Genomic DNA, 22,532 nt, shown 5'->3' on the forward strand with positions numbered 1-22,532 from the left:
GAGGATATTTGGCATATCCTCTAACTATAATGAAAGTGTAAAACTAGTTTTACTTACCTTCCAGGACCTTGCTGTGGAGGAGTATCAGGAGTGCTAGCACGCATGTGCAGCACAGGATCCAGCTGATTTCCTTCACCAGAAGTGACAAGGGTAGGGGATTTTCACAGGGTAGGGGATTTTGATGGAACACCATCATGTTGCAAGCCTCTCTTTCATTATTGCAGACTTCACAATGTTTCCCTGTAGTTCAGGCCTCGCTTTCGTATATTGCAGACATTACACATTTTCCTTGTGGTTCTGACCTCGCTTTCATTTGGTGGACATCCAAGATTTATCCCATTGTTTCCTTTTTCTTGCCAAAGTGGTAGATTAATAGAGTCTCTCACACCTCCCAGCAACCCCAATTAAACATATAATTTGTGTTCCACCATATGCAATAATGCAGTTGGCGCTTGCATAAATTCCAGATTTTATATGCATATAAAAAGAGAGGGAAGCAAAAGGACATTTATTTAAAAAAATTTAAAACTCTAATTATTACACACATTAAATCAATCACTAAAACAATAAAAGAAAAGTGCAGAATAAGAAAAGAGAAAAAGGGAAAAGAGAAAGATAACCTCTAAAAACACATATATTTTTCTTATATTAATAGTGTAAATTACGCATTTTAAAAATACTATTAATATGAAAATAAATCCATCAATCCTGCCTATTTGAAGGCATGCTTTAGACTACGTATAGCTAGGGGGTCTCAGATCTTATGAAATAATAAGAAGGGAGTTATATACTGTGATACTGAAGTCATCCATTAGATGTTTTCATCACTTTTTGCTCTAACCTCTCTAAGTAGGGGGGCCGATATATTTAACACATTTACATCATTTTCAAATTCTTTTCAAATAATTTTCAAATTCTCTAGGGGCCAGGAGACTAGAAAAAGCCAGGGATTAAGGTAAAAGGACCAGTGGAAAACAGCAGTCAGGAGCTCTCTAACCTGAGATGCAGGATATAGAGAGTGTAAAGGGTCATTGTCATATGCCGCTATCTTAAAAGCTTCCTGTTTTACTGTTATGCCTTTAACAAATGCATTTTCCCTCACCTGCTGAAGGAAAGGCTACAAGGAAAGGGCAAACCGTAAAGGGGAAAGAGGACACCCATTTTTCGTTCCATTGGAGATTGTAAATGGAGACGGACCCGCTCCTGTGAGAGTTATATGCGTCCTCAGACCTGTGTTAAGGAAAGCCTACACCCTGTTTCAAATTATTATGCAAATGATATTTTTCTCATTTACCTAAATAATTGATGTAAATAACAGTCAGCATAATTCTCATGTTATCAACTATTAAGAGTACAATTCAAATTTTATTGAACAAACATAAAAATCTTACAATGCACTGTTCCAAATTATTACGCACAGTAAGTTTCAAAACACTTTATAGGTTGCGAAGAACTGAAAATTGTCATTTGTTGTGTTTGCAGCATATTTACTGAAATCAAATGCTATTTCAATCAAACTTATAACAACATTTTAACAGGTCACGTTACATTTTAACATAGGACCCTTTATTTGATAGCAGCTTCACAAGTCTTGCATCCATTGAACTTGTGAGTTTTCGGACAGTTTCTGCTTGAATTTGTTTGCAAAATGTCAGAATAGCCTCCCAGAGCTGCTGTTTGGATGTAAACTGCCTCCCATCCTCATGGATCTTTACTTGAGGATGCTCCAAAGGTTCTCAATATGATTGAGGTCAGGGGAGGATGGAGGCCACACCATGACTTTCTCTCCCTTTATCCCCATAGCAGCCATTGATACAGAGGTATTCTTTGCAGCATGAGATGGTACATTGTCATGCATGAAGATGATTTTATTACGGAAGCATAGTTCTTCCTTCTGTACCAGGGAAAAAAGTGGTCAGTCAGAAACTCCACATACTTTGCAGAGGTCATCTTTACACCTTCGGGGACCCTAAAGGGGCCGGCCAGCTCTCTTTCCATGATTCCGGACCAAAACATGACTCCACCACCGCCTTGCTGATGTTGCAGCCTTGTTGGAACAGGGTGGTCGTCCACCAACCATCCACTACTCCATCCATCTGGACCATCCAGGGTTGCACGGCACTCATCAGTGAACAGGTCTGTTTGAAAATTAGTCTTCATGTATTTTTCTGCCCAATGCAGCCATTTCTGCTTATGAGCATTGGTTAGTGGTGGCCGAATAGAAGGTTTATGCACAGTTTCAAGACTCTGGAGGACTCTACACCTTGATGTCCGTGGGAATCCAGAGGCACCAGCAGCTTCAAATATCTGTTTGCTGCTATGTAATGGTGTTTTGGCAGCTGCTCTCTTGATCCGATGCATGGATCCGGCAGAAACCTTCCTCAATCTGCACGAACCCATCTGTGCTCTGAATCAGCCACAAATCTCTTAATAGTGCGATGATCACGTTTAAGTTTTCATTAAATATCTAATGTTTTCATACCTCGTCCAAGGCATTGAACTATTTCACTCTTTTCGGCAGCAGAGAGATCCTTTTTCTTCCCCATATTGCATGAAAATGGTGCTCTGCTTAATAATGTGGAACACCCTCCTTTAGTAGTTTTTCCTTAAATTGGGCTCACCTGGCAATCTATTTATCACAGGTGTCCAAGGTTGTTTTCAGTGATCAAAAGAGCCCTGAGACACAATGTCATCCATGAGTTAAACGAAAAACAAAATATTTAATCTTTGTGACACTTAAATAGAATTTGCATAATAATTTGGAACAGGGTGTAAATGCTCCAGCAATCTAAAGAAGTACGCCACTCTACTCGGTCTAAAGAAAGAAGAGCTCGGGGATAAACTCCTTCTGATCTGGGTGTATCAGTTTTGTGAGTAAGCGGTTTAATCTAGCAGTTAGAACTTTTACAAATATCTTAGCATCTGTATTAATTAAGGAAATGGGTCTATAATTACCTACTCTGATGGGGTCTTTTGGTAACAGAATACTATTGGTTGTAAATTGTTCATAGCAGCATTAAACAAGTTGACCATATGCGGGATTAGCACCTTACAGAATGTTTTATAGTATGTGCAACTAAAGTCATCTGTGCCTGGGGCCTTATTTCACTTCCGTGTAAAGATCGCCCTGTGTTAGATATGCTAATAGGTCTTTACAGGCATCATTTAGGACTTGCCTACGAGTGGCAAGTCTGATCAAGTTACCTCTAACCACTGCCTTATTAAGATGGAGAGCACTTCTGGAGTGGCATTGATTGTAAAATATCCCAAATTATATGTAATATTTCTTGCATTAGATCCTGGTCCTTCAGCAAAAATGAGTTAACCCTCCAGGATCATGGAGTTGGAGGTAAACGGTATTTAATGTTTATGGCTATATCTGCATGGTCAGACCAGGAGATATTTTTTTTTTTTTTCAAGTTGTATTTTATTGAGTTTTCACCCACAAAACACACTTTAACAATTTATGAGAGAAATATTATGTTAAACAAAACAGTTCAACGGTTTCTTGTTCCAGTCTATCCGTGTAGGTTTACATCTTTATAGTACAACATTTGGGGTTGCCTCTTGTGGGGACCTTCTCGTGGGCTAATGTGTGTGAACACTGCCTTGGACTTGGGGTCGCCCTTCTATCATAGGTTAACTAGGTGCTAGTGCCCACCCGTGCAGCGGTGGTAAATTAGGGGCTATATAGTAACTATATACAGAACCTCTAAGCGTTAACTGTTTTTAGGCTGTAGGGGAGTGTATCATGGACTTGCTCTCCGGTCATAAGAGGTCTTAACTTCCCCTGTCTGGGCTAACTTCGCAATGTCGTGCGTTGGGTATTCTCCCTGGGGCTTGCGTGGTCACAGTGACAACCGTGCGATGGCCTTAAGTAAGCAGTGTGTGGGGGGTTTAGCGGTGTGCGCCAGTTTTGGCTTTAGCTTTATGGGCCCGCTTTGGATCCCTCCCGGTTACCTGCAGGCTTCTGAGAAACACTGCTTGATTTTCCTAGGGGGGTTAATGTAAATGTTTCCCCTTCCCTCTGGGCCACTAAGTATCCCTCGACACCCAACCTGTATTTGATGTCTGCCTCCCTCAGTTTTTTTGCCACTGGCGTGAGATGCCTCTTTGCCGTTTGCACGGCAAACAGGAGGTCCCCGTATATAGCTATTACTGCGCCCTCAAATCTGATGCTTTTAATCTCTCTAGAACGGGACATTATGGTGGACCTAGCTGTAATGTCCTTGGTGACAGCAATAATATCTCTTGGTGCTTCCTCTGGAGCAGCTGCCATCTTTCGGATCCAGAACGCTGCAGTCACTAATTCCATGCTAGCACCCCTCGTGGCTCCGATGTGGTGCAGTAAGGAAGGGCAGGAGGTCTTCTCCCGAGATTCTTTCTGGCACTCCTCGAAGGCATATGTTCTTCCTTCTGTCTGGACTCCATCACCGTCACACTTCTGGCAAGTGCCTGGACTTAGTGGGTAAGGTCCTAGATCTCTTTTCAGTGCGGTTTGTAGCTTTTGGTCCTTGGCTCCTTCTCTGGCTTCCCCGTCTGCAATCCGTGTGCGCAGGATTCTCAGCTTGGCTTGGGTTACACGTAGGTCCGCCTTCCATATTTGTCTCATTTCCAGCAACAGGTACTTTATGTCCCTTTTGGTTGCCGGTGAGGAGTCCTCGTCAGATCCGGACTCGCTGTTGTTACCGCTTGCAGAGTCCGTCTCGGTATGCTGCTCCGTCTCATGTGTTTCTTCAGAGGCTTCACTATCACTTAGCTCTGCCAGCGCCATTTTAGGAGTGGCCCGCGGGTTAGGCCTTTCAAATGAGAGCCTGATATCGGGCATTTTACGGGTCTCCGGCATTTTTTTTTTTTTTCATTTTTATGCCCCATTGTGTCGTCTGGGTGAGAATTTCCATTTTTCTTTGCTTTTGGAGCACTTTTAAAGGTGGTTAAACAGCTTTTTTATGGTTTCTATGGGAGAGCTCCTTTCAAGCACATCTTGCTTGCAACTCGGTCAGCCACGCCCCCCAGACCAGGAGATATTAATTTCCACTAGAGGAATAATACTGCGGGTAATTTAAAAATATGTCTGTAGAGAAGAGGAGAGAATAATGTGTAGTGTGTCCAAATGCTGTGCTCTCTAGATGTTAACAAGGCCACATGAGCCTATAAATCTTTGCAACCACCTATCCTGGTTCCATGCACAATGAGATCGGACAATTCCTGGAGTAGTCAGCAGCCAAACACATTGCAGCCCCCTCCCCATCTCTCATAAGCATCAGTCTTACCCATGACCTGGATCCCACTCCTCACATGTAGAATGATCCCCTCTCCGTTGTGTTTGCAAAATGATCTGGAGGTGTATACCCTATCATAGTTGCAATACTTAAGAGCAATGGAAGATAACTTAAGTAAATGTGTTTCTTGGATGAAGGCAATATCCGCCTTCTTTTTAGTTCTCAAGTGTCTCTTTTTGTGCAAATTAGAACACTTTAAATTTAGTGATCCACCATGAGGATAAACATTTGATCTTTGTGTCAAACATTAGGCAATAATGCATATATGGGAAGAAGTTGACATCTCCAAAGCCAGTGGCGGAACTATCGTCAGTGCAACTGCACCAGGGCTCTTCCGCTTAGTGGTCATGATGTCAGTCCTGGGAGGAAGTGACAGCCAGTCACTTCCTCCCAGCTAACAGATCGGGCTGCGCGTTAGGGAGGAGAATAGGAGCAGCACAGAATGGGAGAGTTTCTGACTCCAGCCAACTGGAACCCAGGGAAGTCACCCACATGTACCCAAATGGTCAGAAACAGAAGGGTTCTTAAAAAATAATGATTACATCATGAGATGTTTACATTACCATACCCCAAGGTACATGGTGTGAATGTCTCACAATAAAAGCACAGTAGTATGCACCCAAGGGTAATACCCACAGAAAAAAAAATGAATGAAAATATGAAATAAGTGCACATTTATTTGTATAAAATCCATGAATTTATGGCATCAAACTGTCATGGAAGCCCTTATGAGTGCTGAAGGATAAGCAGGCATAATATATCATATAAACGACATGATGTATCAACAATAGTTTCCAGGCAAAACTTTGCAAAAATAGGACAAATTGATGGAAGGAATAACAAGTTGTCATAATACCTGCTACTGCAAGACAAGGGAGAGACCACCCACACCACTACCTGAAAAAAATTGATGTTTGAGCCCTGGACGCGTTTCACAACTTTCTGGTGCTTTCTCAACATGGGCTATCATATGAAATTCCAAAAATATATAGGTGTTCACACAAAGCGAGGCTCCTGACCTGTATGTGATTGTGATATGCAGGTTTAAGACCCTTAGTATGCCTGCATGTAAATTACTAGGGCAATCCCTCTATATAGGTAAGAATTTGATAACCTCTCTTAATGAAATAAACCCCAATACCTGATCAAACTCCATAATGAAGTACCTCAATTACACTCATACTGCAAATCCTTATCGGCGCATTGCTTCAGCATTCAACCGATGCTGAGGACTGAAAGTCTGCTGCTAACAGAATGGACTAAACAAGTCACTACTTAGGAGACAAGACCAAAAATTGACAAAAAATAGTTGGAATGGAGATAGAGAAACTCTGTTGTGTGTTGTCGTCATAATAAAGTGGATTCTACCAATTAGGTACATCCGTGCAGGCATTAATCCAATATTTCAGCATATCCATAATTTCACAACTCCTAACTACAAATATCAACTGCACTCACTAGATGTTATGAGGATATCGAGTATAATTTCACAACTCCTAACTACAAATATCAACTGCACTTATCACATGCATTCACTATATGTTATGAGAATACCGAGTATGTAATTAGGGTCCCAAAAAGTTCTAATGCTTGGGGTTAGAAAAATTGTATTGAGGTAATAGAGAGTATAAGGGACTAGCCACAGAATGACATACCAGCCTTTCCAAGACCTTTATGCAGGAATAGGAAATAGAGAGTCACAGGCCCATTGATATTCCACCCCAGATCTCCAAAACTGCTACTAAGGGTATAATAAGAATAACTTGCCAATGGGTATTCCAACCTCTTAATCTTATTATCCATAGAATTATTTAAAGGAATACTATTACCCTCTGATAAAAAGTGAAAAAAACTAAACAAAACATCAACTGAAAAGTTAATATGAATAACAAAAAAGAGATATACAAAGGACAAAATTAGAAGTGAGGGATGGAAAGAAAGAAAAGAATAGTGTAGACCAAGTGGAAGATAATAGTGCCTATCTCATTTTACCATATGGAAACCAACGGTATCCAATATATATAGGCATGTCACATATCAGCTCTAATAGAAAATTAGAAAAATAAATACTATTATATGTACATAGTAGCAAACTTACATGGTTGGACATCATACGTGATCATAAGTAATAAACATACACTTGCCAAAAAATTAGGTATAAAGAATAGACATGAATAAAAAGGGACATAAAAAACACAGGAAATTCTCATAGCTGATTAAGGGTGGATAATATGTTAGATCATTTATGGATAAAGGGGTAAAACCTATTAAACACAATATAATTTAGTATATAGAAATATAATTAGTGTCCCATTCCACATTTAGACCCTGTGGAAATCTCGTCTGTAAGGTAAGTATCCAGAACATTTCATTCTTGAGAAGAGAATTTTCCAAACTACCCCCTCTTGGACCCAGAACTACATTTCAGAATTCCTTGGAATGAAAAGCTGGACAAATTGGCCTCAGTACAAGATTTGAAATGTCTCGATAATGAAGTTTGTTTTATTGCATCAATTTTGATACTTTGGATATGCTCAGCTATCCTGATCTTTTCATTTAGTTTGTCCCACATACTGTTTGTTACAATTTCTACAGGTGATGAGGTAGATAACTCCCTCAGTAGAGCAATTGATAAAATCTCTGATCTCATTTTTGGTATTGATAACAGAGGAAACAAAATGTGTGGTTTTATTGGCCAGTACACAGTAGTTGCATCTCTTTTGGCCGCACCTAACCATGCCCTTGCAGGTTAGCCAGGTTTAAATTTTGTGAGGTATATTCCAAAGGAAAAGGCTTGGGGATAGGATGGACTCCCCTACATGGTGTGAAGAGTAACCAAAGCTTGGTTAGGATATCTTCAGGTGGGGTGAGCCAAAGTTGAGGTCAATTGAAGTACCATTCCCTTGATAGGAGTGGCAAGGCCATAGCAGGCCCCAGAAATGGATCCTCCAGTCCCCGATAGCTGGAGGACCACAGATTGCGTACCTTTAATTTAGAACAGGGCATTAGTGTGGTCCTCCAGGTTATCATGGTTCTCAACCACCAATTCCACCCAAGTCTCCAGCTACGCAACTCAGACCTCAATTACTAAATATACCCGATTTGAGCTTCTTTCAATTTCTTTGACCTGATATACCCAGATTGATTGCATTTGCTGGAGAATGCGGACAGTATAATCTGACCTTGGGAATGAGGAATACGATGTTGCTCCTCCATTGAGCCAAACGGGCTTGTGCATCCATCATCTTGGGTGGTTTGCAAACCTTTGTGGGCTGATGAGAACAAGTAAAAAGCAAACTGAAGGATCAGCGCTGTACAACTAAAAAGAAAAGAAAAGGCAGCAGCAAACCTAAAAAATAGGGCTCCCTCAAAGACCAAATAAAATCCTCAAAGAAATAGAATAATGGAGCAAAAAAAGGGAAAGGTTGCACCAATTATGAACAAATGTGTTTGGAATATAAAAACAGTAAAACAAGCCCAACAATGACAAAAAAATTACAACAAAAGTGCTCACTGTGTACACTAAACCAGGAGTAATAAATACAAATAAATTTACTCACATTTAATTGAGCAGACTCAATGAATAATGCATGAGTGGTGTAATCCCCACCTAGGATTCTTTTGTGAGATCCTGTCTGTGTAATGACAGGAACGGGTGCTGCCCTGAGACAGCACTATCCCTTTAAACATGGGAACCCAATATGCAAAGAATAAATGCCAAGACACAATGAAGAGAAAAAAATCAAGATATGTATTATAAAGAGAACCAAAAGGGTAACAAAAACAATATATATAAATATATGCAATGCCACAGAAGATTAAAACTATAACTTAGAATTAGCATGACTAGTGCAGGCAGAATATACTAAACAGTCCTTTGGTATAAGGTATATACTTGGGCAGGATTGTGCAGCCACCACGAGAAATCGGTAGGACACAGATCCAGAGCCAAGAGACAAAAATACTGACACCGGGAAGCAAGGCCAGAAGCAAGAGAAATGGACAAGGTTGCAGGGTCAGGATCCCTGGTAATAAGTCAGAGAACAGGAACACTGAACCAGAACACAGGACCAGGAGGACACGGGAACGCAGGACCAGGAGGACACGGGAACACAAGACCAAGAAGACAGGACCAGGAAACACAGAAAACAGGATCAAGGAGTGAGAGTCAGAATCACAGGAATCAGGAAGCAATGATCTGACAAGGAGTGAGGGGTGAAACCAAACTATAAAGGTGTTAAACAAGGACCAGGTGAAGTGCTAAATGAAAAGAAATTAGGAACAGAGCCAAACAGTGATATGTGGTACTGCACGGAAGCATATCAACTAAGGACTGAACCGTGGCAGTCTGGAGTGATGAACAGGATGCCAGGCAAAAATAAAATCATTATTTATATATTCTATAAATTTACACATGTATGTCCAAAACAAAAGGCCACTTGGAATGTATCAAGTGGAAAATATAATAATTTCAGGACAAAACAATTCAGCTAAACCAAATTTGTGCACAGGCCCATGGATAAATAACATATGGGTACTGAGTTTTAGCTACCTTAATTTGATTTATTCTGTTTAACCAAATCATATGTTTGCTGTAATATTTTAGCAACAGTGATTTCCATAGCCCTGACTGAACTATCCAGTGATTTACTGCTGCAAAATATAGTTTTCACTATTTTATACTAATTCACCTTAACCTTTCTGCCGCTTTAGATACTGTTGAACATCAACAACTTCTTTTCATCATCCTTAATCTCAGTCTGCAAGATACTGGTCTCTTCTCATGCACCTCCTACATATATCAGCGCTCTTACAGTGTTTCTTTTTCAGGCTCTTCCTCTTCTTCGCAACACCTCTCCTTGTTGTGTTCCCAAAGGTTCTGTCCTTTGTCCCATATTGTTCTCGACCTACACTGCCTCTCTTGGCAAACTCATCAGATCCTTTACCTTTTAATAGGACTTCTTTGCAGATGCAAATCTATCTCAGCTGCTGTGGCCCAAGTTCCTGCCAGGTAATTAGCCGAAATAACATAGGGCAAGTGGGCCCCACTGGGCTCTTGTCATATATAAGTTAAACTATAAAAGTTTTCCAGGTGCACAGCATTTCCCAATTATGTTTACAGTGCCGCAAGACCAATAATTCAAGGAGCAATCAGTGTATGGGCTGTGCTTTAAAGGAACACTCTAATTGAAATGTGTTCCTCTATCAGTTTAGCTTAGCGGGCCCACAATAAAAAAAATGATAGGTGTCCAATCCAATTTTTACTCATAGAGAAGCATTGCACATATATGGATCATACTCTGCAATAGCTGCAATCACTAATCCAATGCTTCTGCATGAGAAGTAATTCAATTTAGTGCATGTCATAGAAAAGCATTTGGTGTACATCCAGCATGCATGCTTTGCATGCTGACATTAGATCTAAAATGGATTCGATAACTGAATCTATTTAAATTTGAAGCCCCTTGTAGTTTGTTTAACAGTCATTAGAGAGATGGGAATTTCAAAATATAAAGTGTACCATTAATTAGAAAATGCATTGTTTTCATTTGGAAGACTGCAGGGGCATCACCTATACCCCATGATGATGTGAATTTGTTGCATAAAGTGTATAAAGATTTTTTTTCCATAGTCAAAATTCACATTCCACCTTACATGATATTTAAAGACATAACAGTCAGTTGTATAGTAAAGAAATTAGCTATATTTTGTATTTTTTCACCTTTTGCATTGGAAACCGTTTAGGAACACTTTAAAACTTGAATTTTTTTTTCCAATTATGAATTCTATATTGTCATATGTCTTAATTAAATACAACTAATTTCAGATATAATCCTACATGTTTAAAAATAACAAGAAATCAAACCTACTTTTGATGCCTTCTGTAAAATGCATGATGTATTGACGAAGGGTAGAATCCCCAATGAGAAACAATTTCTTTCCTTTAAGACACTTTGTATAATTGTCCGCTGTTGTATAAAGGGTCATGTTACAATAAACAGGGTACCAGATATTTTTGTAAAAATATCCACTTGGGAAAGGAGAGGTCATTCCTGTTGCACATTTTGCCTTGTTAGTGGTAGTGCTTCCTGAAGAAAAATAAAAATGAATAATTAGTAAATTAATTGAAATGATTTAAAGTCGATTTCTATATGCCATCATGATTTAAATCTCTGTAGGCCTTTTTATTTTGTAAAACAAATGGCTGCTCTTGTTTCTGCAGTAATCCTACAGCAGGAGCAAGTTTACAAAATGATAATGTATTAACTACTAAAAGTGTGGAGGCCATTTTTCAAAATATACAATGGCTAAACAAACACTCAGACACCAAAGCCACTTCATCCTAATGAAGTGGTTTTGATAAGGGAATCTTTTAAGCAAACAAAGAAGTTTGAATGACTATCTGTTCCTGTTCAAATTAGAGATGTTTAAATTGCGTATACGCAGAAGTAAATTCACACTGACACAGAGTTCAGATTAGATGAAAGAACTTCAGGAAATGTATTGGCTTCTGTTAAAAAGCGGGCTTGCAAGCCCTTTTAAAGGCAGAATTACATCATTATAAAAATCAAGATATGAGCAAGAAAACATTGTCAATTGGCTCAAGTGCAAAGTGGTTAGTCAAATGCCCTCCTTACGTCTTATGTCATAACTGACGTCATAAAGTTCTCCTCCAGATTTCAGCGCCATCTTGCTAGCACGAGGAGTTCACTCGATGGGAGGGGGGCTTTGGCAGCTATCCATAAGGAGTAGCTGGTACCTTAGTCTTTCAAGTTAGCATCTCAAGGCCTCTTTAGCAATTATACATTCTATCAAGACTATCTGCTACAGTGTTTCATTTAATCAGAAGATTCTAGCATTTTCTGCTGACATGCTGTTTCTACGAACAAAGGAATCTTGTAAAGCTTAAACTATGAGGCCTGAGAGCTGAATATGAGAATATAGTTTATAAGGGGCCTAATAATGGTTATAGGTTATAAGGGGTCTAATAATTCTACAACAGTTTAAGTGTATAGATATTGTCCTTTTATGACAATGTAATCCATTACATAGGCTACAATATTCATAGAGAGGTACACACCATATCATATTTCAAGATTGTATCTATGTAAAAAACACTAGTCATTATATATAACAGATTTTTTTTTAATCAAACTTAATTCCTAAAGACTAGTTTGTATGAATCCAAATTAATTAGAGAAAATTAGACTCAAGAAACACAAAATCCTATAGTGAACCAAAAAAACCATCTAAATAAGTGAAAAAAATAAGTGAAGTGTATTCGAATACAGGGGTGAAAAAAAAGGACCTAAAGAAAAGACTTATTTTAAGGCTCAGAAAGATAATGTATTGTTAACTTCATGTAGATGTTAGACTGTAGAATTACTCCTACTTTAAAATGTCTAGTAAAAAAGCCCCAATCCATTTGACAGTTAATCAAAGTAACCATTTTTTGTTTAACCCGTTTTTATTGAGTATTGCAAAACCAACATATATTTCCAAATAAAAGAACATGAAAATTAAATTAATGACAGAGCACCAAGCAACCTTGCGGAAGGCAGAACAGTGACATAAAACAAACCATATGCAAGACAATGAAAAGAATTGACAAGTCCTGAGACACTCACTTGAAGACTTGTTTCTGGAAGATGTAGCTCGCTCGGTAAACTGGTCGAAGAGATTGTTATATGAGAAGTCCAATAAAATGGACAAGCTTTGCATAAACCAATCACCACTTTAAAGGTTGCCACAGGTCACAGTGGTCACAACTCCAGAAGGAATAAATAAGATTTCTACACAGTATTATTTGGCTCTGGATAATCACTCCCCACATCATAACTGTTAAAATATATTTTCTATATATATGTTCTCTGCTGATATTCAATTGTATTTCTATGGCTTGAACTCCTCTAATATTTTCGCAGCAACCGTCACCGAGACAGGGACCTGATGGCTCACACTCAGGGGCGGACTGACAGGCCGGGCAGTTCGGTCATGGACCGAGGGCCCGAGTCAGTCAGGGGGCCCGGCAGCACAGCCATGCTTCTGCTGTGGAGATCAAAGATCTCCACAGCAGAAGGAAGTTAAACAAAGAAAGTGCTGTAAGAAGGTTGCAGGGGGCCCATAATGACTCGAAGGGCCCCTGCAACCCATCAATCTGCTAATAACCCATCCCATATCCAGTGAGAGACCTGGCAGCATACCTCTCACTGCCAGGTCTCCTCTCTCTCCCTGCAGCACTCAGAGCTCCGTGTGAGGATGGGAGGCGGGGCAGGAAGTGACATAACACCCCCTGCTTCCCTCTCACACGGAGCGCACATACAGCATGGATGGAGGGTGAGAAGGAGCCTATCTGCCCCACTGCTGCTGGAAGAAGATGGAGGGAGGAAACCATCACATTGTACAGGTAAGCAGCCCATACACACCCTGCCCCCCCCATACACACACTTCCCCCCATATACCTACACTGCCCCCCCATATACCTACACTGGCCCCCATATACCTACACTGCCCACCCCATATACCTACACTGCCCACCCCATATACCTACACTGCCCACCCCATATACATACACTGCCCCCATACACACACTGCCCCCCATACACACACTGCCCACCCATATACACACACTGCCCACCCCATATACACACACTGCCCCCCCATACACACACTGCCCCCATACACACACTGCCCCCCCATACACACACTGCCCACCCATATACACACACTGCCCCACCCCATATACACACTGCCCCATACACACACTGCCCCCCCATATACACACACTGCCCACCCCATATACACACTGCTCCCATACACACACTGCCCCCATACACACACTGCCCACCCATATGCACACACTGCCAACCCCATATACACACGACCCCCATATACACACTGCCCCCATATACACACTGCCCCCATATACACATTGCCCATCCCATACACACACTGCCCCACATATACACACTGCCCACCTATATACACACACTGCCCACCCATATACACACACTGCCCACACATATATATATATATACACTGCCCAACCATATACATACACTGCCCACCCATATACATACACTGCCCATCCATACACACACTGCCCCCCATATACACACTGCCCCCCCACACACTGCCCCCCAATACACACACTGCCCACTTATATACACACACTGCCCACCCATATACACACACTGCCCACCCATATATATACACTGCCCCCCATACACACACTGCCCCCCCACACACACACTGCCCCCACACACACACTGCCCCCCCCCACACACTGCCCCCCATATACACACTGCCCCCCACACACACTGCCCCCAATACACACACTGCCCACTTATATACACACACTGCACACCCATATACACACACTGCCCACCCATATACATACACTGCCCACCTATATACACACACTGCCCACCCATATACACACACTGCCCACCCATATGCATTCACTGCCCACCCATATGCATTCACTGCCCCCCATACACACACTGCTCCCCATACACACACTGCCCCCATACACACTACCCCCCATACACACTGCCCCCCATACGCACACTGCCCACCTATATACACACACTGCCCAACCATATACACACACTGCCCACCCATATGCATTCACTGCCCATCCATATGCATTCACTGCCCCCAATACACACACTGCTCCCTATACACACACTGCCCCCCATACACACTGCCCCCCATACACACACTGCCCACCTATATACACACACTGCCCACCCATATGTATACACTGCCCATATATATATATATATATATATATATATATATATATACTGCCCACCCATTTATATACACTGCCCACCCATATACAAACACTGCCCGCACACACACATACACACTGCCCACCCATATATGCACACACTTCCCTCACACACATACACTGCACACCCATATATACACACATTGCCCCACCCATATATATACATTGCCCACCCATATACACTGCACACACTGCCCCCCACCCATATATATGCACACACTGCATACACTGCCCACCCATACACACACACACACACACACACACACTGCAGACACTGCCCACCTTTAGATATACACACACACTACATACACTGCCCACCAATATATACACACACACACTACATACACTGCCCACCGATAGATACACACAGACTGCATACACTGCCCACCCATAGATACACACACACACACTACATACACTGCCCACCAATATGAACACACACACACTACATACACTGCCCACCGACAGATACACACATACTGCATACACTGCCCACCCATAGATACACACACAGACTGCATACACTGCCCACCCATAGATACACACACACACACACACTACATACACTGCCCACCGATAGATACACACTGACTGCATACACTGCCCACCCATAGATACACATACACTGCCCACACATATACACACACTGCATACACTGCCCACACATATACACACACTGCATGCACTACCCACCCATATATGCACACACACACTGCATACACTGCCCACCTATATATATACACACTGCCCACCCATATATATATATATATATATACACACACACACTGCCCACCCATATACACACACACACACTGCCCCCCACACACACACTGCCCACCCACATATACACATACACTTCCCACCCATATATACACATACACTGCCCACCCATATACACACACACACTGCCCACCAATATATATTCACACACTGCCCACCAATATATATTCACACACTGCCCACCCATATATACACACACACTGCATACACTGCCCACCCATATTTATACACACACTGTGGCGGAACCCGCCTCGCCACTGGACATTGGAGAGGCCTGGCTGCCCGTCTCCTACCTGCTGACTATGGTCCCTGGTAAATTTGTACTTTTGAATGCAATATTTGGGCATGTGGTATTTTATATCGCTGCTACTGGCCCTTTAAGGGCCATTCGTGGACATATTATGACTTTTAGGAACAATGCCCCTTTAAGACTGTGTAGCAGATTGTATTCAGGCTGTCTTAAATATTATGTATGTTATTATGTGTTCGGTAAATTGTATATGTGTATGCAGCATTCTGCTGATTGTTCGGTAGAATCACTCCATTCATTATATTGAGTGAAACTACCGAACAACCAGCTCACCCAGGAATAAGTGTGCCTCCAATTACCGTTTGCAACAATGTTGCAAACGGGTAATTGGCCATTTATGTAATGTGTTCTTCGTCCTCTGGGTGGCGGCCATTCGGGAAACAAACACGTGGCGGCGGCCATCTTAAACTCCCGAACAGCGGTGTTTTGCCGTCGAGTGTCTGGAACTAAAATCGGACACTCGACTAGGCAAACACCGCTGAGACCTCCAGACTTCCAGCCGTTCGGTAGAAAGAACCCCACAAACAAGGGGATTCATTCGAATCCTCCCCAGGCTCCATAACCCAGGCAATTCAGGTGTTTTCATTCCCTTTTCTGTGACCGACTGCAGGGCCAAAGTACAAGGAACTATTTTCAGATACATTTGCCATGCGGTCCGTGAAAACTTTAACCCCTTAAGGACACATGACATGTGTGACATGTCATGATTCCCTTTTGCAAGAAAAATAAGGTGCGCTATGACTTTAAATAACTCAATAGTGTACAATACAATAATAATACTTAATATTATTGTTAAAAGTGCATGTGCAATGTGCAACACGTGAAGAGAAATGGGGTAGCAAGTCCACACTCACAATTTTAACGCCACTGGCGTGGATCACCCCTCAGGGCTATGCAAATATGTAAAACAAACACAAAAAGACAAAGATCATAGGGTAATATATCTTAAAAACTTCAAGTGTATGTAAGGGGAAATATTCACACTTACAAAAAATAGAGCAGTAAAAGTCTGCTCTAACTATGATGGCAGAAGTCCTCTTATCTCAGGACTCAGAGACCTTTAGTATTCAGGACAGCAGACAAATCCTTCTGAAGCACTTTATTTGAAAAGAATTTAAAAGTAATTCACACAAAGTGATAAAATGTAAAATAGCTTCCAAGTCACCAGTCCAAATGATTCTCCTCGTCCAGCGGTCACGATATGTGCTGTTTGTATCCGCCGGTTAGCAGGTAGTATCACCTCGAGTCAATACTTCCGGGTTTCGGAGCGATCACGTGGTGACGTCGTGCGTGATGACGCGTTTCGCCAGGTTGGCTTCCTCAGATCACATGTTGGATCCTGCTGTCCTGTCGGTTTTATGACGATCTTTCTGGGCGTGGATTTCTTAAGAGAAAAAGTCTATTGGTTCTGGGTCACCTGATGACTCCATAATTTAAACGTCCAGTCTCTATTGTTTTAGGCATATCGCCTAAACGGCACTTTTAGGTTAAAAAATGAAGGCATATAAAAGCTAATACTAGCACTTTCACTTTTGCCTATATAGGAAATTAAAAACATTTCAATATGCAAGAATATTATAAACACAAGCTAAATATAAGTAAATGTAAAATAACCACATATATTGTTATTTTGTATATAATACCATAAAAAATGTCATACCAGATGTAGTAGCAGCTATATTATAATATCCCACATCCTACTAAATAGAGTAAAATAGATTAAAATCATTATAGATAGAAGAAGTACAGGTAACTTCTGCCATCATAGTTAGAGCAGACTTTTACTGCTCTATTTTTTGTAAGTGTGAATATTTCCCCTTACATACACTTGAAGTTTTTAAGATATATTACCCTATGATCTTTGTCTTTTTGTGTTTGTTTTACATATTTGCATAGCCCTGAGGGGTGATCCACGCCAGTGGCGTTAAAATTGTGAGTGTGGACTTGCTACCCCATTTCTCTTCACGTGTTGCACATTGCACATGCACTTTTAACAATAATATTAAGTATTATTATTGTATTGTACACTATTGAGTTATTTAAAGTCATAGCGCACCTTATTTTTCTTGCAATTGTATAGTGGTGTTTTTCTGAGCTATTTTACACTTTAAGGTGCAGCTTTTTTAAGATTGTTTCACTTGGAATAAATAAATATTTGTACTCACTATCACCAAATATATAGCGCCTACTATTTGCCTGTAGATATTTCTTTTATATTATGATTCCCTTTTATTCCAGAAGTTTGGTCCTTAAAGGTTTAAACAGCCATAACTCCCGAACCCCTGGTCTGATCTGGGTGATTTTTGGATATGTGTCTCACCCAGATCAGGGCTACCAGGGGATGCAACATTTAAAGGGGTAACCCTATGTTTAGGGGTACATCCAGAAACCCAGGGATTTTTTTTCTGGAATAATGGGATTATGTGTCACACTAAGAGGAGGAGATGTGTGGGAGGTAACTGGTACATTATTGGCTGTGGTACTAATTGTTGTGGATCCCTCCCTTGCATGGGAGAATGTCTTAAAAGGAGGTTGTGTGAATAAATCTGCAGTTCCTGCTTAACCCTCAAAGTGAAGTGTCGTCTCATTATTATTTATTTCATGCTGTTCCAGTTTGACTGCTAGGAGTGGAAACGTATTCGCATGGTTTGTCCTAGTCGGCTGTATACAGCATTCATATGCTTGAGAGGATTTACATGTTTCTCTGGTTCGGTGGTTGTGGTGTCTGCTGCAGTGCTTGGAGTCCTCAGGAAGCGCTAGGAGCATCCTTCAATGGAGGTACCCAGTCGGGGTGCCAGTCGATCCATTACACACACACACACACATACTGCCCCCCCCACACACATACACTGCCCCCCATACACACACTGCCCCCACACACACCATACCCACACACGGCCCGCCCACACATACACTGCCGCCCCTACACACACCATACACATACATACATTGCCCCCACACACTGCCCTCCCCATATACACATTGCCCCCCACACACATACACTGCCCCCACACCATACACATATACACACATACACTGCCAACACACACATACATTGCCCCACACACCCTACACATTCACTCACTACACCCCCCCACACACACACTGAACCTTTCACACACACACACACACACACACACACACACACACACACACCACTGCTCCTATGCCCTACTACAGCCTCATGTCCCAGCAGACCCCAGGTAAGTTGTCAAACTGTTCTCAAACGGTTTGACTACTTACTTTAAAATTCTTTTTAACATTTACATAGGCACCCAGACCATTTCAGCTCAATTAAGTGGTCTGGGTGCCAGGTCCCTCTAGTTTTAACCCTGCAGATGAACACATAGCAGTTTCATAGAAACTGCTATGTTTCACTAAGGGTTAATCCATCTTCTAGTGGCGGTCTCACTGACAGCAGCTAGAGGCGCTTCTGCGATTCTCACTGTGAAAATCACAGCGAGAAGACAAGCTGGACGTCTATAGGAAAGCATTTAGTAATGCTTTCCTATGGGCGGTTTGAATGCGTGCGCGTCTCTTGCCGCGAATGCGCATTCGAATCTGACGTCGGCAGAGGAAGGAGAATTCCCCAGAACCGAGGGAGCCCGGTGCAGGAGAAAGGTAAGTGGGGTATTAACACCTTCAGCCCAGCGGGAGGGGGGCCCTGAGGGTGGGGGGGGGGGGGGACATAATGACCCTAGAGTGCCAGAAAAACGAGTTTGTTTTCCTGGCACTATAGTGCTCCTTTAATATTTTGTCTTCGAAGGGCCCTGGATCTAATTTTGTCCGGGGGCCCAGAAGGCTGTCAGTCCATCCCTGCTCACACTCATCAATGTGGATATGAAAATATTCACCAAAGTGTTAGCGGTAAGACTTACACCGTTTCTAGACTCCCTAGTCCATCTTGATCAAGTGGGCTTTATGACTGTGAGGCAGGTATACAAAAACAACAGGCATAGTGTCAATCTGGTATGGTGGATTGGGGATAGGGAAATGCCTTCTCTGACTTTGTCACTCAATGCAGAGAAATAATTTAATAGAGTGAAACTGACATATCTTTTTGGTCTTTGTCGCTTTTTAGGGTCTCCAAACCAATACAACATGGCAGTACAGGCTCTTTACTCAAACTTAAAGGGACTCTCCAGTGCCAAGAAAACAATCTGTTTTCCTGGCACTGCAGGTCCCCTCTCCCTCCCACCCAGGGCCGGCCTTAGGCCTTTAGGCGCCCTGTGCGAAAAACCTTCCCAGCGCCCCCCCTTCCCATCCTCCCTCCCCCACTCTCCTTCCCCCTTCCCACACACCCTGACACACGCACACACACAAACACATGCAGGCAGTCACACACAGACAGCCACACACAAACACACAGACATAGAATGTGACGGCAGATAAGAACCAATCGGCCCATCTAGTCTGCCCAGTCAGTCACACACACATACACAGGCAGACAGCCACACACACACACAGGCAGACAGCCACACACACACACACAAACACACACAGGCAGGCAGTCACACACAGAAAGCCACACACAAACACACAGGCAGACAGACACACACACACACACACACACAGACAGTGTCGCACACTGGCAGACAGCCACGCACACACACACACACAGGCAGACAGCCACAAACAGACAGTCACACACACACACATACAGTCACACACACACAGGCAGACAGTCACACACACAGACCGTCACACACACAGGCAGACAGTCACACACACACACAGGCAGACAGTCACACACACACAGGCAGACAGCCACACACACACACAGGCAGACAGCCACACACACACAGGCAGACAGTCACACACACACACACACAGAGACAGTCACACACACAGACAGTCACACACACAGACAGTCACACACACAGACAGTCACACACACAGACAGTCACACACACAGACAGTCACACACACACAGGCAGACAGTCACACACACAGGCAGACAGTCACACACACAGGCAGACAGTCACACACACAGGCAGACAGTCACACACACAGGCAGACAGTCACACACACAGGCAGACAGTCACACACACAGGCAGACAGTCACAAACACAGGCAGTCACACACACACACACACACACACACACACACAGAGACAGTCACACACACAGACAGTCACACACACACAGGCAGACAGTCACACACACAGGCAGACAGTCACACACACAGGCAGACAGTCACACACACAGGCAGACAGTCACAAACACAGGCAGTCACACACACACACACACACACACACACACACACAGAGACAGTCACACACACAGACAGTCACACACACAGACAGTCACACACACACAGGCAGACAGTCACACACACAGGCAGACAGTCACACACACAGGCAGACAGTCACAAACACAGGCAGTCACACACACACACACAGACAGTCACACACACAGACAGTCACATACAGGCAGACAGCCACACACACAGGCAGACAGCCACACACACACAGGCAGACAGTCACACACACACACAGACAGTCACACACACAGACAGTCACACACACACAGACAGTCACACACACACAGACAGTCACACACAGACAGTCACACACAGACAGTCACACACAGACAGTCACATACAGGCAGACAGTCACACACAGGCAGAAAGTCACACACACACAGTCACACACACAGACAGTCAAACACACAGACATTCACACACACACACAGACAGTCACACACACACAGACAGTCACACACACAGAGTCACACACAGGCAGACAGTCACACACACACACAGTCACACACACAGGCAGACAGTCACACACACAGGCAGACAGTCACATGCACAGACACACACAAGCAGACAATCACATAGTTACCTCTGTTCCTTGTGGAGGCAGACAGGCCGTGCAGCTCCTGGATTCTGGTTGTTGGGGGAAGTAGGGACTCATTCCTGCTTCCCCTGCAGCAATTAGACAGCATTTTAGCTCTGCCCCCACCACACGCTAAGCCCCGCCTCCACCGCACGCTAAGCTCCGCCCCCCCTTTTTTTTCTGCCATGTGTGAGCTGTGCGGCCGCAGGGCGCCCCCTGCTCCATGGCGCCCTGTGCAGCCGCACATCTCGCACACCCCTAAGGCCGGCTCTGCTCCCACCACCCATCCCCGGTTGCTGAAGAGGTGAAAACCCCTTCAGTGACTTACCTGAGACCCCTGCTGATGTCCCTCGGCGCTGGTTTCGAGTTGCCGCCACTCCTTCCCTTCATCACGTCAGCCGGCGGGGGAGACTGATCCCGCACGCCGGCTGAGGAGACCTAATGCGCATTGCGCATTAGAGCTCTCCATAGGAAAGCATTGAAAATGCTTTTCAATGCTTTCCTATGGGGAATTGAGCGATGCTG

At 42.9% G+C, this 22,532-nt stretch overlaps 1 protein-coding gene across 1 annotated transcript in view; it reads right to left on the minus strand.

Moving 5' to 3' along the window:
• LOC134585739 (NXPE family member 4-like) overlaps positions 1-22,532 on the minus strand; it is a 140,805-nt gene that overhangs the window by 49,953 nt on the left and 68,320 nt on the right. The window contains exon 5 of the mRNA XM_063441200.1: positions 11,153-11,371. Coding sequence (XP_063297270.1) covers positions 11,153-11,371 — 219 coding nt within the window. The remainder of the gene's footprint in view (positions 1-11,152; positions 11,372-22,532) is intronic.

Source organism: Pelobates fuscus, chromosome 2, assembly GCF_036172605.1.
Source record: "Pelobates fuscus isolate aPelFus1 chromosome 2, aPelFus1.pri, whole genome shotgun sequence".
NCBI classification, from domain to species: domain Eukaryota; kingdom Metazoa; phylum Chordata; class Amphibia; order Anura; family Pelobatidae; genus Pelobates; species Pelobates fuscus.